The sequence below is a fragment of the Melanotaenia boesemani genome, chromosome 1 (genome assembly GCF_017639745.1).
Source record: "Melanotaenia boesemani isolate fMelBoe1 chromosome 1, fMelBoe1.pri, whole genome shotgun sequence".
Taxonomy (NCBI): domain Eukaryota; kingdom Metazoa; phylum Chordata; class Actinopteri; order Atheriniformes; family Melanotaeniidae; genus Melanotaenia; species Melanotaenia boesemani.
The window spans coordinates 35,273,688-35,294,475 of record NC_055682.1 but is presented as its reverse complement, the minus strand read 5'-3'; the positions used below and the strand labels follow the sequence as shown (position 1 = coordinate 35,294,475).

Sequence of the window (20,788 nt, the reverse complement as noted above, 5' to 3'; positions counted from 1 at the left end):
GGCAGCCCAAATTTAACCACTTCATTTCCTGAGACCTCAACTTAATGTTTTATAAAAAAATTTGTCTGCTAGAAGCTTTTACCTCTCAGGCTCTGAAAACATGAAATTAAAAACATCTAAGTGGTTATAAATTTGTCTTTTTAAATGCAAATTGTCACATTTTCCCTTCATAGTTATCAATGTATAAATATGTTATAAAATGTTCATCTCTCTTAAAAATGATGATATGATGCTCATTAGGCCTAAAAGGTCAAAGCAAACACATGTTGCATCAGGTCTGAACTGGTTATTTCTGGTAATAATTTCTCCTTTTGCAAAGTTTAAAATGCTCAACTGTGTACGTGTGTTTAAATCCATGAAAGTTATTCAACAGTTATTTTTGCTCTTTGTGTTAAGTGGGTCCAAATGATGACGAGGACCAGCAGGAGAAAACATTATCACAGGTGTATGATCAGGTTCCTGAGGGACGCTCTCCTCTGGACATCCTGAAGAAGAAAGATGAACGTGAACGCATTGGTAAGAGGAACTGCAGGGGGAAAAGTATGACGGTATAACATGAACGACCTAGCGCCTTGGAGCAAGTCGTGACTCTTCATGTTAATTTCAGTCCTTCTTCTCTCTCTTTCTCTACACACCCTTATGCACTTCCCTCCTATCTCTCTTTACTTATTCATTTTTATGCTGGATTTCCAGGTAAGGCTCACATCCGTCGGGCCATCGTCGGTCACGAGGAAGCTCTGAGGATTTATGGTCTGTGCCACCACTTGAACAAGCTGGAAATCCTGCAGGACATCTTGAAAGCCAGCCATCAGCGCTCACTCCACAAGTACAGTGAGGTTGAAAATGAGGAAGAGTTCACAGACTACATGGAGGCTCCAGACATCATCTGTAAGTCCTTACAGGAGGGTAATGAAAAAAAATGTAAATTCTGTTTGAGGAATCGCAGGATGCCGAGATAAGATGAGGACAATTGCTAAGTTTATCTGAGTTTCTAAGAAGGTGTGAGCTACTCTTACACAGAATCTGAAACAGTCACCTTAATGTCGCCACAACAAATAGTTCCCAAGAAAGGAAGCAGTGTTGTTGATTTGGGAGGTTTGTCTCTCAGGAAACTGTTGATAAAAAGTTGCTGTGTTGTTGTCCACACCTGCTCCTGCAATAAAAGCAGCTTTGATAAGTGATGTTATTTCCAAGTACAGATGATGTAATGTTTACCCTGCTAACTCCCGTCCCACCAGTCTACATGTGGTTGTGACAGTAAACACTGAGAGTAAAGAATTGTTTCTTCCCCTCTCGTCTTCCAAAGCTAAAACAGAGCACAAAGCAGAGATGGAGGTTCCCGCCACTACAAAGGTGAAAGTCATCGACTTTTTCCAGAGGCTGGTATGTGGGCTACTAATATCTTTCCACTCACATTGCCCCACCATACATGGTGGTTGGTTTATTCATTAAGTGACATAAAATGACTCTGGACTTGTGGTTTAGACATTGAGATTGTACTTGTCTTTTTAACACCCAGAGTATATTCTATGTCATTTATGAATATAACCAACCAATGTGAGCCTCCTGGAAGCTTTGGCACATTCAGCCACATCTATATAAAGACTCCTCCAAAGCCTCCTGGACTCTCATCTGAAGCAACACATGCAAAACTAACACTAACATGTACAGAGGTGTGCTGGTCCTGGTTTCAGCTGTATTCTGGTTAAAGTGGTACAAAATATGTTTTCAGGCAGAGGGACAAAAATCAGCATTGACTCAATAAATTAAGCTTGCAATTAATTTCCTTGATGGTCACTTCTAAATTCATCATGAAGCAATGCTGAACTTTGTTTCTCTCTCAGGTTTCTTATGCTGACTTTATAAAGAAAAATCACTTTTCTTTTTATCATGGTTGTTGGTGGGATGTGATGCTACAATCCTTTGTTTACACCCTCTGATAGACGTTTAGTTGGACCTATGATGTTTCTGAAGGGTCAGACAGGGTGACGTTCCCAGCCAGCAGGTTTAAAGAAGCTCTGAAAATAAGACCCTCTGAGACTCCTGCCATAAAATCCCTCTCAGTTCTTCATTAACAGCCGAAGCAACAAAGCTATAATCCCACAAGAACTGAAGAATGATGTGAAAAAACACTATCTCTCCATACAATCACTGTGGTGAGAATTAAACCAGAGCAGAAAGAAAGCACCTTGGTGTCGCACTGGGTTGATGTTCAGGGTTTAGCAGAGAAGAGATTTTCCCAGCAGATAGCAAGAGTAAACAAAAAGCAAATGAACCTTTGAATTTTATAAGGAGATTAGACTTGCAAACTTGACGTAGAGGTGTAACTAGCACTGTAGCTAAGCCATATCCCAGGAGATCTGCTTTACTTGATTTCATCCTTCTGCAGCTTTTTGAGTTGTTCAGTCTGAGCAAAACATTTTCAACAAATTCTGAAGTTATTCAACATAACTTTATTAAAACATTTTAGGGTCATTGTCATGCCGCATCACCAAGTTTCTGCAAGTTTTGCCAGGCAGAGTATTAGCCTGTTCTCTAATGGCCCAGCGGCAAAGAGCAAACAAAAATCATGATGCAACCTGCACCTCCATCTTTGATTAATTTATTGTTTCACATGCAGTACTTTTTCCAGCCTATTCTGATAGATGTGTTCAGTACAGACAGGACAATGTGATTTTAGCAGGTATGTAAAATAGGTTGTTTATTAATGCAGTTTAAAGAAAAAAGCACCATATATTTGATGGCCAATCATATAAATTCAAATCATTTCAAAGGATTTACAACACATCTACACTGCTGTGCTGAAACTGACAAAGTTACATAGACATATGTGTTTAAATGTGAATCTGTCTTTAACAACGGGGCTTACAATGCTCTAGGAATAACTGGTCACGTCACTGAAGTCACAAGAAACCCTCTCACAGGAGTTTCAGATTTCACCAAATCAAACCCAACAGGATTATAAACTCTGTAATCTATAAAACCTGCCGCCACATTAACCTCAGCATCCTCACATTGTGTCCTTTCAGGGCCCTCTGTCAGTCTTCTCAGCCAAGCAGAGGTGGACTGCTCCACGGGCAGTGCGACTTTGCCCACAGGACAGAGACCTGGGTTTTACCTTGAAAGGAGAATCCCCGGTCCAGGTGGTTTCATTGGACCCCCTGTGTCCAGCTGCTGTGAGTTCAACTATATTCTTTATCAGTAACGGCACAGGAGAGAGATTTCCTGTATCCCAGATAAATCTTTGGATTGAAAAATGATGTATGCTGCTGTATTGGCAAACAATTTAGAGAGATATTATATAAAGGGTAATTTTATGAGAAGGCAAGATATAAGAATCTGTTTTCATGTGCTATGTTACAATTTATAGTAAATGAATGCACAAATGCATGTGAATAAGCCTAATAGTCTATTCTCATATTAATCATCTTCTCCAGTTAAATACATAATTTCAATAAAGATGAAGGATTTTCAGTTTTCTGTCAAAAATAAAGTTGAGCCTGTAAAACTGAACATCTGAATAAATATCTTTCAAACTTAAACAGTGTTTTACTTTAAAGAATGTTGGAAAGCACTCCCCTCCTCCACCCCTGCCACTCTGGCTACTAATTTAATTAAGAATTGGGGAGTATTTACACTCTACAATCCGTTACAGCCTGAAGGCTCATTAAGACTTGCTGACAAAGAGCAGACTCTTATTAGACCCTGCAGGCTATGCAGAGAAACAGATTAGCATTGCATAAGCTTAACTAGGCCAAACTTTTTTTAACTTTTAATTCTGCAGTTGGATTCAGCTGGATTTTTATTTAGGGATCTCTGGAGAACCAGAGCTCACCGAGCTGTCCAGGTGAACATGGAAATACTTGATATCCTGTTTATAAAGATGGATTTGGAAATAACTTTGTTTTGCTTGCTGCAAAAAAGAAAAATAGCATTTAGGACTAAATCTTAAAGTTTTCTCTGATAGTAAGCTGACCTCAGGCTGTAGAAGGAAATGAATGTTGCTCTTAATATTTACTGTCCAATATGGCACCTGATGTTTGGGCCTCTAACTCCTGTTCGTTATTGTGTCTTTTCAGGCTGATGGTCTAAAAGAAGGTGATTACATTGTTGCTGTGGGCGACAGCGACTGCAAATGGATGGGTGTTAGCGAGGTGATGCGGTTGCTGAAGGATGTGAATAAAGAGGGGATTGATATCCAGGTGGTCAGCATCATGGATAGCAACCCACCCATGGTATGTCCTGCCATATTACTGTCTAAGTGTTGCGAGAATAGTTATTAGAAGGTGAAACTGATCAAGAATCATTGAGATTCAAGAATCAGGGGTACCTAATAACATAACTGTAACACTGAATTTTTAGTATAAACAGTCTATTTAAAGTAGCAACTAAATACTGAGTGGCTTTCTACATCTGTTTAGACTGTATGCTGTAAGCAGAAAGCAGCTCTAATGAAATATTGTCTGTCTACGCAGCCAACCAAGAGTGCCACCTTCTGTGGAAACTTGCCTAAGACCTACTCCATGATTTGTCTGGCCCATAATGATGAAGACAAAAATCTCAAATCTCGCAAAGTAACCAAGAAGTCATCATTCCTAAGCTGGGGTCTGAAGAACAAGATGAAGAGTGCCAGCACCCTCAGCCTTCCTACAGCAGACCATTCTGGCACTCTGCCCTGGAATAAACCCTGTCCCACCTTCCCCAGCTCCAGTTCCTACAATGACAGTGCCCTCTACTGACCTACCTGCAGGCTGTTCATGTCTGCAGATATTGTGCAGTGTGCAAACTGAGCCTTGTATGGCTTTTTACAGTACTTTGCTGTACACCTATACTGGACCTGCTATGGTACTGTGTCAGCCCCCTTTGGTGTTTCCACTGGAATAATTTGGAGTAGCGTATGTAGCTCAAATTCACCAGCACAACAGTGACATTGTTGCCAGCTACTATGAAAAGTGGCTGATCCAAATACTGCACATGGGAGCCCATGCTGTTACATAGGCTCTTCAAATAAGCTGAACACCAAGCACAATGGGGAGATCATTCTGGGCCGTGCCAGTATGTGTACAGCACAGTACAACTACAACATGGGAAAACATACCAGTTATCATTCCTCTCTATTTACAGTATCTCACAGAAGTACATCCTTCTCATTTTGCTAATATTTCATTATATCTTTTCATGGGATAACACTATAGAAATTAAACTTTGACATACAGAATATCAGTTTAGTTTTTATAGTTTGGTGTTCTGTATATCAAAGTTTCATTTCTATAGTGAAAAGACATAATAAAATATTTGCAAAAATGTGAGGGGTGTACTCACTTCTATGAGATATATGTAAATATGCTCACAGCACTGAGACAGCATTCTGAGTTACACTATCATCTAAGTATTTATTCCTAAGAGAGAGAGAAAAAACGAAAAGTTCCAGATGAATTGAGAAAAGAAAATAAAGTTTAGCGAACACGCCCAGTGTCAGTTTCTATCTGACTGCAAGGCGGTGATTTTACTGTGGTGCTAGCGACCCTTCATTAGCTCCACTGTGGATTGAATTAGCTGTGAGCAGCAGTTACATCCTGTGTTCATCCCTGTTTCATGCTGTATTTTTCAATGCTTCTGTCATGGCCGCAACGTTTGTTGCTGGTGTTAAAGTCATGTAAATTCTAACTAGATATTTACATTTAACAAATGTTATGTCAGAATGCTAAACAGTGATTGAGGGAAAACAAATTGTGCTGTGAAGTAGTTTTTTTTTTTTTTTTTTTTCGGGGAGTTGTAGAATATAATGTGCTGTAAGCTGCTAAACATCATATATACTTCAGTTATCTGTTATTGTTACTTTGTATTTGTGAGACAGCATTTGAGGAGTGCCTCAGCTGAGTGCCATGCCTGGGACATTGTGTAAATATAAATACTGGTGTTTAATGTTGCTTAATGTGCCAGCCAGCATGCCTCCACGTCCCTGATAGGCTGGGATGAATCATTTACCTTGCTGATATATTTTTCCCACATCTGACCTGTTTGTCCATTTGTAAGAAGAGTGGGAGCTGTGCATCTGTACTAATGTGAATCTTTGATGTAGTCTAAGCTTATTTTTCATTAGAAGGGAAGAATGTGGGCAAACTGATGACATCTGTGGATCACTCTTGGACAACCAACAGTGACGTTAATTATTGCTCACAATCTGGTTTTTACTGTTTTTCTCTACTCGTCTTAATCCTGATCACACCCCACAAATTTTACTGACACTCTGCTGTGTTGGACTATCTCTTTATCTACAAAGTAGATTATTATACACATTTGATAATCAAATTATTTATGTTATTGAAAAAAAAAACAAAAAAAATGCTTGGAAGTTTTAGGTTTTAGTTTTATTTGTGAGTGGTCAAGTTCTGAATTGTCTTATGTATTTTTTGGTCTCTTGGAGGAATGTATTTGCTTTGCTTAAGTCTCTGTTGAACTTAAATACTCGTACATGTTGTCTATGTAAAGATATTTTGATTAGTAAATGTTTTTAACAGTAACACTGAGAAGATGTAATACTATTTACTGTTTATCCAATGTGGAGTCCTAAGTGCCATTTATGCTAAATCATGAAGGAAGATGTCAGTAATTGTAGAAGACTGCAGTGATTGCTTTATATAGTGCTAAATAAGTGATGTATGTAGACCCACATAGAGGATATTAATATAAAAGATCATTTTGTTCATGCCACAGTGCCTATGGATTCTTCAAGCCTTGGTTTATGTCCAAACTGTTATGGTACTTGTTCTAAAGTTTTTGGGTTGCCTTGCTCCTTTTTCAGCACTTTGTACTGCATAGCTGCTTGTTAAGTCATTTTTATGTATGTAAACTCAAATAAAAGCTAATAAAAAAAAAAATAAAAAAAACAGGGGCAAGATTAATTTCCTGCATTTTTTAAGAGATTATTTCTTTTTGTATATCTTTAGAGGTTCAAACAGTAAGCAGGTTGAAAATGTCTGAAATGAAGTTTGACCAGTATGAACACACAGACCAAGTCAACACTCGTGTCTTTAACCATTGTAGATCTGGCTGGAGCCACATGATATTGTAATCCGTCATCAGAGAAACTGAACAAAAGCATGTGATTGAATTTTATTCGTTGGACCTTTCTTCAGCCTTATCATTCAACCTGTGTGCAGTGTGTCTGGGTATTTGTGTGACAACAGAAGGTGGGTCATTCATAGTACTAAAGTTTGGAAAAACAATCCTCCAGTGGATACATTCTCTGTAGCGTTTAAAGAGAAAAGCCAGATATGTTGACTTTTGGAAATGCATTTCTTTTTATTTTGTGTTTATTAATATCAGTGTGTATAAAATACATAAATGAATGGTGGCTATCACCGCAAAAAAGTTGTTAATGTAGGCAAAATGAAATTTCTATTTATAATCTTCGTGAATTTGAGAAAAAAAAAGACAAAACAGCCTTGGCCGTCTTTGTTTGAAACAGAGCTGCCTATGGGCATACAGTCTATGCTATGGACACAAAGTTTAATAAAATGTGATGCGATTGCCCCCTGTTGGGTACGCTCAGAGAGATCCAATCTACTAACAGCTACTAGGTACGGGATTGTTCAAAGTTAGAGACGTCGTTGCTAGGCAAATTAAAGCAGTCTCTGATTGGCTAAATTTGAAGACAGAAACCAATCCTCACCCCCGTTGTAGCCAAGTCACTGCCAGTGGTTACGCGTCTAGATACGATGGATCTGTAAGCAGCCGGACTGTTTATTTTTAGTTAGCGTCCTTATTTTACCCCTATTTTTTCTTGTCAAGGACAAATAACGACTGAGAAACTGCTCTGTAAAGTTTAGCTATTTGTTTAAACAAAAACGTTTCTACAAGTGGTGGAAACATCGTCATTATGTTAAAGTTCAGCTTCGGGAGGGAGAAAGACAAGGGATTTGTAAGTTTTGCGTTAGTTAACCATTTCCATTTCTAGCTAGGTCTAAATATATTCTGCTTTTAGCTAGCGTCTTCCTTCCTACTGTGGTTACAGTCATTTGACGTTAGCTAAACTTAAAAAAATATTAAGCAAACACTTTGCAACGTTTATAAAGAGGATCGGACTGGAGTGGCAGAGTACTGTTTTGTAAAATAAAGGGTAAATTAACGTGCAATTCTATATTTTGACATTTTTAGGGGAAAAGCACTGAACGCTTAACTGTCTTTCATAGCAAGTGGTCATGGTGTGTGGCTCTCGTCTTTTCCTCCATACCCATGTAGCCTTTGTGTTCTTTCTGTTTTTGTTCTTCCATGCTCAAACTCCCCTCAGTCTTTGTGCCAAAGAAACATTGTTGTACTTGGCTGTGTTTAAAGACTGTATGATCCCTCTAAACTCCCTCTGTGTGTTGTGTAGAAGCATATAGCTCATGGTTTGATCCCTGCTGCCTCCATTGCTCCCAAGGCAGCTGTACCTCGCACCCCTCCCCCACGTAGCCCAAACCCTTCACCTGAGAGACCCAGGTACCTAACACCCTCCCCTCGTCACCTTTAACCTCTAGCATACTTTCATATTTCTGTTTGTTGTTTTCAGTCATAGCACTATCTTTTTAAAAATTTCATTTCCTTTCACTCCAGTCATGTTGTGATGAAATGGCCAACTTAGACAGTTAGCAACTGAAATGTGGTGGAAAAGTGTGCACTAATCTTTTCATTGCATTGCAGAAGTTGTTGCTTATTGATGATCTATCTATTTCATCTATCACTATCCAAACTTAGCTTAAGTTTATTTTAAACTTGCATTGTTTACATTATGAAGAAAACAACTAATTAAAAAAGACAACTATATCCTCAAGCTTTGATTTGACAAATATGATGCATCTTTGGCACTTTTTGTTGCATGAAGTGTGTGCTTCCATCGACAGATCGGCTCTGGCAGCAGCCATTTTGTCATCATCACTCACTGGACAAACTTGGGCCATCCCTCCTATTCGGCCAAGATCTTTTTCTGAGATTGACCAGTCAGAATCCTTCATATCTGAACAAAACTTCAACACCACACTTTTCACCAGGTAGACACTCCATAGTGGCTCACTGTCTCTTTTATAACATTGCCATTACAACTAGTATAAATATTATCTACTCTTCTGGGATACAGCTAACTTTCCTCCACTGCAACATTCCCCCCTTTCTCAGAGACAGATGGTCAGAGGATTTGACAAGCCGGCCACACCTGTCATCCCCTGAGCATTCAGAAGGGGAAATTGAAGACAGGGAAGAGGAAGTGGAGAATGAAGGGGATGGGGAGGAACATGCCAACCAAACTCTGGACAGACAGAGGAATTTGATAGTGTCTGAAACTCAGGTAAGAAAGCACTGAGAGACCTTGAATTTTCTGTCTTTAAAACATTGTTTTGAATTGTTAGAGTCTTTAAATTAGTCAATTAACACACAACCAGAGTCTGCCCAAACAGATTTTTGCTATAAAAATAACACAATTCTAGTTCTTAAAATTTAGTATAACTACATGAAACTGTGCTCCCTTTCTTGAGAATAATTTTGTGTTACACCTGTGTTTTCCCCCCATGACAGTCCAGAATATTTGCTTTTAAAAGGTTTATTTATTCAAAGAGGAGAAAAAAATACAATTTTAAAAATGTTCTAAAGTTGCATGTTTAAATTTAGGCTGTTTCCTGGTATTGGTAGTGTGATATCAGTCTAATCCATTGGGAGGCACAATTGTGTGCAGAAAAAAATAATCAGGTTTTCTTTTCATTGTGGATAGATGGTGTTTGTTACATGTGTAAAAAGCTCAGTGGTTGTTCTTAATCAGTATTAGTGGGGTCGGTTGTTGACAAGTTTTTCTGTATTAAAGTAGTTTTTCCCATGTCATAGCATCCATTTCTCTCTTAGCTTTATCACATAAATTCTGTAGTTTGTCTCTAAGGCTCTGCCAGTTAAGATGGTGACATTATGGCCTTATTGCACACCATCAAGCAGTCTTGGAAACTGCCTTTTTAATTGTAATTTATGGAAGTCACTGACTACAAGGTATTTTATATATTATTGTTTTTCCACAGCCCAAGGGCTTGCTCTACCTACTTAACGTGTCTGTTCCATGGTGTACATGATAGCTGTAATTCATGTGATGATTCTTCCCTACACTGCTGATTATATCTCAAGAGTGTGTTACATTTCTGGGATAATCCTCTGTTTCCACTGATCTATACACCGAAAACTTAGGATGGGAACTTATAATGGTCCCAGTGGGCTCCATTTCTCTCTGTGAGTTGTCTTTTCAGGTTATCACAGAATCCTGCAGCTACCTGCTTTTTTTCACAACTGGACAGGATTGTTTCAATGGCTTAGAAGCAAATGCTCAGTAAAGTGTCCCAGTATGTAGAGTTTTACATTCTGATAAAAGTAAGGGATAATGCCTGGCGAGGTGTCCATTATCATAAATTAATTGACGACGCAGAGGCGTCAAACAGTTCCTTCCGCAAAGTCCATTAATTTATGATAATGGACATCTCGTCGGGCATTATCCCGCTTATACCATGGTCACTTATGAAAGAAATAAATATCATATCAATTATTAATACGTTAATATTGTTTTTCACCGTTAAAATCCTAAGTTTTTTATAAGAAGCGGTTGAGTGGACTATTTCGTTGTGACGTGTTGCCAAGTTAACTGGGACACAGAACCTGCAGCTTGTTCGACCGCAGCTGTTGTATTAGACCTGATCGGTGCAGGGAAGGGAGATGATGCTTAACGTTATGTTACGTGACACAACGTATTATTTCAGAGGGCGGGTGCAGCTGTTACAGCTTGTGTGTGTCCAGAGGATGATACGACATTGTGTTTCAAACAGTCAAAGTCCACAGGTAGTTTCCTACATCGTTCAATAAACCTGCAGGCTGCTTTCACAGAGATGCGCCGTCACAGACATGATCTGGCGCGTCTCCAGCCCGGCGTCTGAGTTTCTGTTGCCACGATTACCAACTACCATTTAGTCAGTGCAATAATTTACAACAATAAGTCTATTTGACCAGAACTTCTTTTACATGTGTCCATTATCACTTTTTAATGGACCTACCCTACAGCCAATCAGAATCACAAACCTATGAGGATTTTTCTATCACTTTAAAATCTTAATATCTTAATGGATATTTTTGTGTCATTTTTGATGCAGCTTCTTTAAATGAGTATGTTGCACATATTCACGTCAAATTCATTAATTTTCTGTTATGGTGCCATTTAAAACTGGGATCTGCAGCCAAATAGAAATCTAGCAAAGGTACAACCAGTAATGATAGCAAGACCTTGCTATCGTCAGGCTGAAGGATGATGATGATGTGAATGAGACATGGGCTTGGTTTCGGCCCATGAGGAGACTGGAGAAGCGGTATCTCCTCTGAGAGAAGAAAAGAGCTGTCAACCATATTTGACACTTGGAAGGAGCATGGTAAGCAGGGCCTCCATGATTGTGAGGACTGACGGTGACTGGAGCTATGGTTCCATTAGATGGCTAGAGATTGCATGACTTGCTGGCTTTTGTCCAGAGGAAAAGAAACCAAGAAATTCAATTAAAAGGGGCTGGACTGGAGGTCTTAATGTCATCGTCAGAGTCCTGAATTAAAGGACATAAGCTGGCTCTATTGTTAGTGCCAGGTTGCATGTTTGCTCACTGGAGGTTGCATGTTTAGCTGACTTTGCACCTTCCCTGCTGAAATACAGAAATATCAACAGATCTGACAGTCACACAACTGAAAGCCCGATCCTTCATCTGCCTTTGTTTCTTCTTGCTTTTCTTTTTCAGGACAAATCTGATCAACACTGTGTTTCTTTCACAATGCTTTACAGAGAATTTTCAACCTGGTGAACTAACTGATAAGATATTATCTTATATATTTGGACAGTAGTCATAAAGACAGTGGTCTTTGAAATAGCCTTGCATAGAAGTGATCAAGACAGTGGGGGTTTTGAAAAGAGCAACTCCCCATCTGACTGCCTGTCTGCTTCCCTTTCCTGTCTCTCTTCCAGTCCAGTACAGCTCCACAGACTCGGATGTCTGGCAGAAGACTGCCATCTCCAGGTAATGACCTTAATTTTTTAATCCAAAAGTTCACTTTTCAGCAGGGACAGACAATACAAGAAAAAAAATCTGCTAAATAAAACTCTTTGTAGCTGCTGATGCGGTGAGCAGGTGGTGTGTGTGAGGGATTGTGGTTATTAATTAAAACAAAAACAAAGTAACTAATTAATTAAAACATAACTATCACCTGATCTGCCCCCAGGCTGTAGACGATGCCAAATTAAAATAAGTCTAAAATTGTCCTTACTTAATCACTGAAGCAGCCTGGCATACAGACTGGTTGCTTTGTTGTAATAAAGGGTGAAATTCACTTTTGGGATTCACATGTCACTGATTTCATTATAACTTACAGATCTCACTGAGGGATCAAGTGGCCAGTCTCCTGAAATCAGAAGGAACAGATTATCCTCTAGGAAGAACACTGACAACTGGAGGGATGAAGTGCCATGTAGGTGTAAGTGTTCTAAAGTAACCTAATTGTTTCTAAGTACTGAAGAAATGAATGTGTCGTCTCTGTATTCCCTCTGTGCATTGAACATATGAGTCATCTCACCGTTTCATTCTTTGTTATTCATCCTGTGATCCACCCAGTAGACAGTTTCAATCTGAGCTCTCAGCAAACCTCTTACAGTAGGTACAGAGATGGTATATACATTTTTGTGCAGTCTGTAAATTAAAGAAATTATATTAACCAAATAAAAAGGAAGGAATAAAGGAATAAAGGAAAATTAACCTGCCTATTTTACATCACATTTTATTTGTGTTTACTGGTTGGTTGTTGCATACCTTTTAACTTGTTGCATTAAGATGTCATATGAGGAGTATTTCCTGATAGCACTGCAGATTGAGTCTTTAACACTTTGCCAATTACATGCAATACCAATCCTCATGTTAATCTTATGTATTAAAGAACAATACATACTATGACTGAAGGATTTTCAGCTGAATTGGCTGTAGTAACTAGGATGTGTCCTCTGGATTGCATCTGCACATTATGTTGGTTATACTAATGTACTACAACAAAAAACACCAGCATGCTTTTTTTTTTATTTTGTTTGCAATTTCATTAACCTTTCCTGTTTCAGCTACACTTCCTACACCAACCACTGGCCAACCCAGACGTGTCAAAAACCCAAAACAGCCCCCCCACAAGTCTCCAGAGCTCAGCCAAATGTACAGTGAAGTACACAAGGAGAAGAAAACAAGGATGGTAGTGGAACAAAACATACTAGAGGAGAGACTGCAGCACCTGGAGCAGGAGATCAGTCACAGCAAAGCCTCCGCCAAACAGAAGTCTCCTACAGGTAAAGTGGAGGAACTGGTGCAGAGGGACAATGTGAGAAAAATGAGAAAAGTAAAAAGGAAGAGAATGGAAGGAGTGTAAGAAGGTGTTAAATTAGATAGAAATTTAAATGAACCCTTGAGTCCTTTTGAACAGTAGCATTTTGTAGGTTGTCTGGAAAATCTCTAGAGCCTGTTGTGATTTTAGGCAGCCAGGCAGAACTACAGAATTTGAGACAACATGCTCAGGAGCTGGTGGATGAAAATGATGCCCTGAAACTGACAGTTCACCGTCTGAATGTGGAGCTGAGTCGCTACCAAACCCGATTCAGACCACTGTCCAAGGAGGAGGTATGTAATATAACTATATGGTCATTGTAGCACTACACAGTAATTCATTAAAAAATGCTGCTGGTGGGTGAGCAGGCCCGCTGTGCTGCTTGGTGCCCCAGCCCCGTCGCGCCCGGGGGCTCCGGTCTGGGGGCTCCGGTCTGGGGGCCCCTCTGATCTGGTCTGAGTGGGCCGCTGCTCTGTCTGCTTTAGCCGTCCTTGGCTTGGTGCTCTGTGGACCTGCTGGGCCTTTGGAGCCTCGGGCTCCCCCGTCCCCCACTGATGCTTCGGGGTGCAGCGTGATCACGGCTTCCTTGCAAGCACACATTTCTTCCTTGTTGCATGGCCACACACGCACGTTCACATGTGCATGCTCACAAACGTGCTCGTCTCTCCATCTGCTTCTGACTAGATGTTGCTGATGTTTGTGTGTTGGTATGTTTCTCTGCAGGTACGTTTGATGACTACTGTACTCTTTCATATCATCATCCTATTTTCTTTATGTATCATGTAGTACTGTGGTAGTTTATATATATATATATATTTTGTGGTGTGTTTAGGCAGCCTAGACAACTGTTATTTCCACATTTTAATCCTCTCCTTTTCTCCCTTTTTTCCCTCTTCCTCTATCTCCCTGTCAGGTTCGGCACTGACATATAAAGACTAAAGAAAATAAGATTACAATAAAAATAATAAAAATATCAAGGGCAACCATGTATATAACATGTCTCCCTTGGTAGAGCAAATCTGTCAAGCAAAATATGACACACAGACCTTCGTTCTGTATGTTAGGATGCCAGACAGGACAGGATAAAAAATAATAATAATAAAAAAATAAATAAAAAAGTTATTTTATTTTTAGTGTTATTTTTCTGTTTAACATTTTTTAAGTTTAATTTTTATTTTATTTTCTTTAATTATATATAATTTTTTTTTTAATTTTATTTACTTTTCCATTTAATGTTTTTTAACTAAACCACTAAAAAAAAAAAAGTAAGATTATGAGGCCTGATTTAAAATAAAAAAAGGTTGGCAAATATTTACTTGACAAATAGGCAGTAAGGTTAAAGCAGCTTTCATATTCTAAATCAGCCCAATCACAACCACTTAGAGGTGACATTGATAGAGCAATTAACCAGAATTCTTGGGTCATACTGGGGCAAACACACACCAAGCTTCCTTGCATAATTATCAGGGACATAAATTAAACTAATCTCAGAACAACAGTGATAAATGAGAGTAAACACACATATTTTATACTATTTTGCACTGTAAGGATAAACAGTTTAACTATTTCGAGGTAGTGTTCAGGTTAGTGTTCGGTTAAGTTGGTGCTTGAGGCAAACACAAAGGTGTGGTTTTTATTGTGTGGGAGGAAAGATGATGCAGGAAGAGGTTTGAACCCATTTAGCATGTTTAATTACACACTCTACGTTCCTGCTTGATGCTGCTTGGTCCCTTATTTCTCATATCTAGGAGAGCAATTCCTCTTTATATCCATTTGTTATTTCTTGTTTAACCCATGTCGCTGGTTGTCCTCTGTTTTGACATTCTCAGAGGTGAGAGCGTCTGTTCCTGGAATGTCACCAAATAGCCTGTTGAAACAAATCTTCTGTGCGAAATTAAAGATATGTTATGTAGCTTCTCATTTTTTCATGTGGCATACTTCTACATCATATGTCAGACAAAGACAAAAGACTTTATTTAAGAAACTCTTCCAATTAAATCAAAATCACAAACTATTTATGAATAAAACTTTACAGTCTGACTGCAGTACATTCAATACTACAGATGATAGCCCACTGTAAAACCTTGTTGGGTTTTGGTAAGTGCAAGTCTAATTATTAGCCATTATTTATAAGTGTCTATGGACAATTATTAAAATGTCACTATACCTCCTACTTCTTGTGTAACTCCACCCACTGCCGAATTTGAAAAATGCCTGACACTGCAAGGGTTGGGGTGGGAGGTGTGGGTTGATCAGCGAGCAGGGAGTGGGCGGGTTGGGATATAGAGACAGAAATGATTGACAGACAGCAGTTCAGCTCACTGGCAAGATGCAAAGCAACATTCACAAAGCACCTACACCACAGAGCGGTCTTTGAGGTGGAAGACTTTTCCCTCTAGAATTTCCTCAGCTACACAAGAACAAGGTGGTCCTGAACGTATCAGTCTGAGCCATTAGCGCTGTTATGCTGACCTGTCAGCAGCTCCAACAGCTCTGGAAAGCTGTGGAGACTCGCGGCAGGTTGTGGCAGCTGCAGTCAGTTGCTGCTGCTACGATTTGAGCTGCTGTCTGTCGCCAGATGAGGATCAGCAGATAAAGAATAAAGTCCAGTGTTACTTTTACACCCCTCAAAAGCACAAATCTGTCCCACTGCATGAATACTTCATCAGAAACTCTGTGAAAGAACAGAAGTCTGAGACTAGCAAATCTACACCATATAAGCTCACATTCCTTCATATGTGTTGGTGGGCATGGTTTTCTATGTCTGCAAGGCGAGGACCCGTCTATCTGTATCTGGAGGGAGGGGCTGTGGGGTTTTTAAAATTTTATGGTGACATAGATAACCTCTCTGTGTCACGAAAAACATGACCTGGTTTACCCTGTACAGGGCAATATGAGCCATTTTTGACCCACAAAATCCTATTTTTAAAATAAATAAAAAAAAATACTAATTTTATCAACAGTACATGTAGTTTTCATCACTATTAAGTAATTCTGCGATGTTTACAGCTCAAACACATTTTTGGGTGCACTTCCCCTTTAATATTTAATATAAGTATCAATATAAAACATTACCTACAGAGCACCAATGGAGAATTCTACAACTAATAACTATACCTTAATATGAGTTTTGAGGGTCTGTCTCTGTACGTGTCAATCTTGGACAGATATTACGTGCACAGAGCAGACAATGAAGGCTATGAATCTGAGCATACACAGGGCATATGGCAGTGACAGTGTAACTGACCTTAAGCAGACGCTGCACAAGTATAAATCCAGCTTTAGAATTAGTTAGCAAAAGCACATGTTAAAACAGTAGAACAAAGGAATTGTATTCCAGGTTCCTTCTTCTGTCTAGACTGGTTAAAGACAAATCGAAATCCCTGAGTGATGGAATTCCAAAAGGTGCCAAATCAGACGGAGATTAGTTTATACTGTGTATCTTTCACTTCTGAATCACTCATTTCCATTAAGCTGCCAGTAATCATTGTGCCACCAGAGTGAAATTTAACAAACTTTTATAAAGAATCATTACTTTTTTCTTCACCTTGTATTCGCAAGCCTTTAAGATAAAAATCCAGCATCTGTCTTTGATCCAGTGCCCTGCTGAGTGGAATAAGGTTTTCTTTTTGTCCCTACCTCCATTTGATTGGTTGAAGTAAATGAGCTTCCCGTCACCATCTTCTGTCCATTCCACTGTGTCCACGCTGTTGAACATTTTTAGATTGCAGATGAAAGCCAACCTGTAGTTTTAAACATGGCTACCTCATGCTGTGTTTTCACATCAGGACATTTCTTGTTCTCATCACTGGCAGTTTGCTTTCTCTCTGTAGCAGCAGAGCCTTCTACTAGCCCTCATTAGTGATAGCTGAGGTACTTCTAGACAAGAAAACAAAGATTTTACTTTTACTATATATATATATATATATACATATATATATATATATATATATGTATATATATGACTTCTCATTTGCTTTCTTTTTATAAAACTGTGATTGACCCAGTTAGTTTCAGAACTGAATACGTTATGCATTCAACAAGAAGGATAAACTTAATTTAATTTATTTACCTTTTGTGTGTGTAAGATAACGTTTTAGGCTGACTGTAATGCTGAAACAGTGGCTAACTTTGTTTTCTCTCTGCATCTCATCCAGAGCTCCAAAATCAGTGGGTTACCAAAGACAGGTTTTTCTCCTCCATCTCTGGTTAGCTGGTTATTTGTTTGGATTGAACATCATTTGGGAAAGGATTGACAGCATTGATGTGGGTTCATTTGCATGATTTCTCTCTTTCCATTTTCTTTAGCTTGACATGAAGTATTTCTGCCCTTTGCTTCTGGCTTATGAAGACAGGATGAAAGAGAAGGATGAACTACTGCAAACGTCTGAGGTGAGGTGTCTGCTAGAGATTTTTTTTTCTTTTTGTATTTCGCTGCCCTTTTTTTGTGCTTTTCCTCAGTCATATGTCACCTAGGTATATTGCAACTTCAAAAGTCACAATTTGCAGTAACCTCTAATATTCATGACTGATGAAAAAAAAGACCCTAACAGAGCTAACTAAACATTTACCTCCTACTGTCATGGTGAGGTGTGGGTGGAGGCAGGACCAGCCAGGAGAAGGTGGATGAAAGAATCATGGATTTCTTGTTAAATAACAAAAAAGTGCTGCTACAGTAGGATACAGAAGCCTTAAACAAGCCAAATGAATAAACAAGCAAGCAGGACTAAGGAGGCCACAAGGGAAAAACTAGGAAGATGAGAAAGAAAGACAAAACAATGATGACAATCTGGCAGAGAACAAAATAAACCAATGGGTATTTTTTTCACTAAGGAGGACTAACTAAACGAGGAGCAGGTGGAACAATCAGCAAATTAAGAACAGGTGTGTATTGAACAGGGAGTAAAGAGAACGTAAAGGAGCGTTGACTCTACAAAATAAAACATAAAACCAAAACACAAGATTGAAAGATAAATAAGAACAGGACATAAGGAACAGACTAGAATGGTAATGTAACAACTGAAGAAAAACCCTGACACTTGGCCTGTATTCAAGTAAAATTTATGTTAAATTTTATATTAAAAAAGTAAATAAAAAGGGGAGAAAAAAATAGAATTAGATTAAATATAATTAAATATTAAATTGATAGATACAATTTGATAATAAATAAATTATATAAAAATATATACACAAATAATAGTAAATAAATAAAAAGAAATACAATAAAGACTGAAAATGGTTTGTCACAAATATTTGATAATAGGTGCCAAGGGATTAAAGAAAGTGTAGACCAGGGGTAGCCAACGTTGGTCCTCGAGGGCACCAATCCGGCAGGTTTTCCAGATTTCCCTGCTCCAGCACACCTGACTCAAATTAAATAGATCCAACAGCCTATAAGGATCTCCACAATGACTCGTTAGTTTAAGTCAGCTGTGTTGGGGCACGGAAATCTGGAAAACCTGCCGGATTGGTGCCCTCGAGGACCAACGTTGGCTACCCCTGGTGTAGACCAACAGAAATCTAAAACAAAAGGAATTGTAAGGGCAGAAAAAGAGGGAGACACTGTAAAACAACAGCTGACAAAACACAAAACCCTGACAGCTCTCTTCTCCTATGGTCTGACGAAATCTCCCCCTCTGCCATCTCGCTGCATCATACAACACACTTCAAGGATGACATGTGGGCATCTGGAGCAGCTATAATGGATGAAACATAGCTGTTTTCTTCTCAGCTGTTCTCACACATCCTGGTATGATGAAGCAGTTGTAAAATGTGAGAAAGTGATGTGAGTGAGGCAAGCGGTGACCAAGTCATAATTACAAATAATGATAATATCTCTCTTTTATATAGACAAAGCTTCTTATATTTCTGTTCCCACAATCATGAGTCTTCATGCTTGTTTATCTGCTACAGGAGGAGGTGAAGAAGTTGCATACTCGTGTGGAGGAAGTGGTCAAAGAAAATGAGAGGCTACATGGTGAAATTGCCAGTATGGGTGTTATGAGCCAGAAGGATTGGTGAGACTTAATATTCAGTGTTTTTGTGAATGTGTGTGTGCTGCTTTAGTACTGTTAACATCTGCTTTGCAATCACTGTCCATAGCATGATGAGCAGAAAATTAAAAAGCCTGTTTATCCTCTGCTTCACTGCTGGTTGTTTAGTCTTGTGTCTTCAGTTGATCAAATGTTTTTACATGAGAATAAGTACCGATATTGTGTAACATCTGCACTGGCTATATTTGCTATTTTTCATTAGCATGTTTAATATCTTTTTAGGTAACTCTATCAAGTGTGATTTAGTAATCTAACTGTAGATTACTAAATGCTGAACAGTAAATAACTGGCCAATCTATGATAATACCACCAATTCAAGTAAGAACAGACGTTTTGGTTGCAACCATATTGCTTAATTTATTTATAATTATTTGAGAAGGATAGGTTGTAAACTCCAGGGACCAGATGTCTAAAAAAAGGAGACATGTTTAATGACAAAAAGAAAATTCACTTAAATTCAATTCAGCTTTGATTATAAAGTGCAAATTCACAACAGTAATTTCAAGGCACCTTTAACCATTTTAACTCACTGAAATGCCTAAAAGTAGGTAAAATTTCAGTCATACAGAAGAGAGTTATTGTGATATTGGAGGATATTACATTACCATTTGTTACATTAAGTAACAAAAGGTCTAAAGTAGTAAGTGGTCAGTACAGCTTTATTGTAATTTTTATACTGAAAGTCAATCTTGATAAAGTAACTGGGGCATGGCATGATTTTTGATGATTGGTAGGGAGAATCCATGTGATCCTATTATTTCATGGAGTAGCATTTGGTGGCATTTTGTATTTCCAATAAAGTGGCCAAATGTGGTTTGTCGTCCTATAAAGGAATAAAGATTCAGTCCAGATCAATCCAGTTGCTTTTAGTATAAATAAAACAAATCCATTATATTTCCCACGTTAGTTTAATTTATAATAACTGTGTTGATAACAGTCAAAGGATGTCTACTTCGGGTCTTCAAGTGCGACTGTCCTGCAGATTTTAGATATTTCCTTACTTCAAATTGAAAGATCATTGTGCAGAAGTTGTCAAAAACCCGTTGAATCCATTTAAATTTATGAAAACAATTGCCTTGCTGAGGAAACTAACAGATTGCACTGAATCCTCTCGTTAAAAGGTGAGCACCTTCAGTGCATTCCTTGTTGATGAGTGGTAAATCCAATTTAGTTTGCAATGTCAGACCTTCCAATGATTTTAAATAGCCCCGTTGCATTGAGAATTGTGTATTTGCCACGCTTGCTAACCCAACATGAAATGCAGCCACTTGTCGCCTCCAGGTGTCTTTTATGCAGGCATTGGTGGTATAGTGAAGAGCATAGCTGCTTCCCAAGCAGTT

General features: G+C 38.7%; 2 protein-coding genes across 4 annotated transcripts in view; both read left to right on the top strand.

Moving 5' to 3' along the window:
* Nucleotides 1-6,376, top strand: part of rhpn2 (rhophilin, Rho GTPase binding protein 2) — a 28,334-nt gene extending 21,958 nt beyond the window's left edge. Inside the window, exons 10-15 of one of the 2 annotated variants that reach the window (XM_041980760.1) lie at nucleotides 397-516; nucleotides 694-888; nucleotides 1,307-1,353; nucleotides 3,030-3,176; nucleotides 4,080-4,235; nucleotides 4,476-6,376. In XM_041980760.1, the coding sequence (XP_041836694.1) occupies nucleotides 397-516; nucleotides 694-888; nucleotides 1,307-1,353; nucleotides 3,030-3,176; nucleotides 4,080-4,235; nucleotides 4,476-4,739 (929 nt within the window). In that variant the 3' untranslated portion in view covers nucleotides 4,740-6,376. Of the gene's footprint in view, nucleotides 1-396; nucleotides 517-693; nucleotides 889-1,306; nucleotides 1,384-3,029; nucleotides 3,177-4,079; nucleotides 4,236-4,475 lie in introns of both variants that reach the window. The other variant, XM_041980754.1, reaches the window with a different exon arrangement.
* Nucleotides 6,377-7,725: 1,349 nt separating this feature from the next.
* cep89 (centrosomal protein 89) overlaps nucleotides 7,726-20,788 on the top strand; it is an 81,761-nt gene continuing 68,698 nt past the window's right edge. The window contains exons 1-11 of one of the 2 annotated variants that reach the window (XM_041985965.1): nucleotides 7,726-7,924; nucleotides 8,378-8,484; nucleotides 8,886-9,032; nucleotides 9,157-9,325; nucleotides 12,005-12,056; nucleotides 12,409-12,504; nucleotides 13,142-13,360; nucleotides 13,546-13,688; nucleotides 17,553-17,603; nucleotides 17,704-17,787; nucleotides 19,309-19,412. In XM_041985965.1, coding sequence (XP_041841899.1) covers nucleotides 7,883-7,924; nucleotides 8,378-8,484; nucleotides 8,886-9,032; nucleotides 9,157-9,325; nucleotides 12,005-12,056; nucleotides 12,409-12,504; nucleotides 13,142-13,360; nucleotides 13,546-13,688; nucleotides 17,553-17,603; nucleotides 17,704-17,787; nucleotides 19,309-19,412 — 1,214 coding nt within the window. In that variant the 5' untranslated portion in view covers nucleotides 7,726-7,882. Of the gene's footprint in view, nucleotides 7,925-8,377; nucleotides 8,485-8,885; nucleotides 9,033-9,156; nucleotides 9,326-12,004; nucleotides 12,057-12,408; nucleotides 12,511-13,141; nucleotides 13,361-13,545; nucleotides 13,689-17,552; nucleotides 17,604-17,703; nucleotides 17,788-19,308; nucleotides 19,413-20,788 lie in introns of both variants that reach the window. The other variant, XM_041985957.1, reaches the window with a different exon arrangement.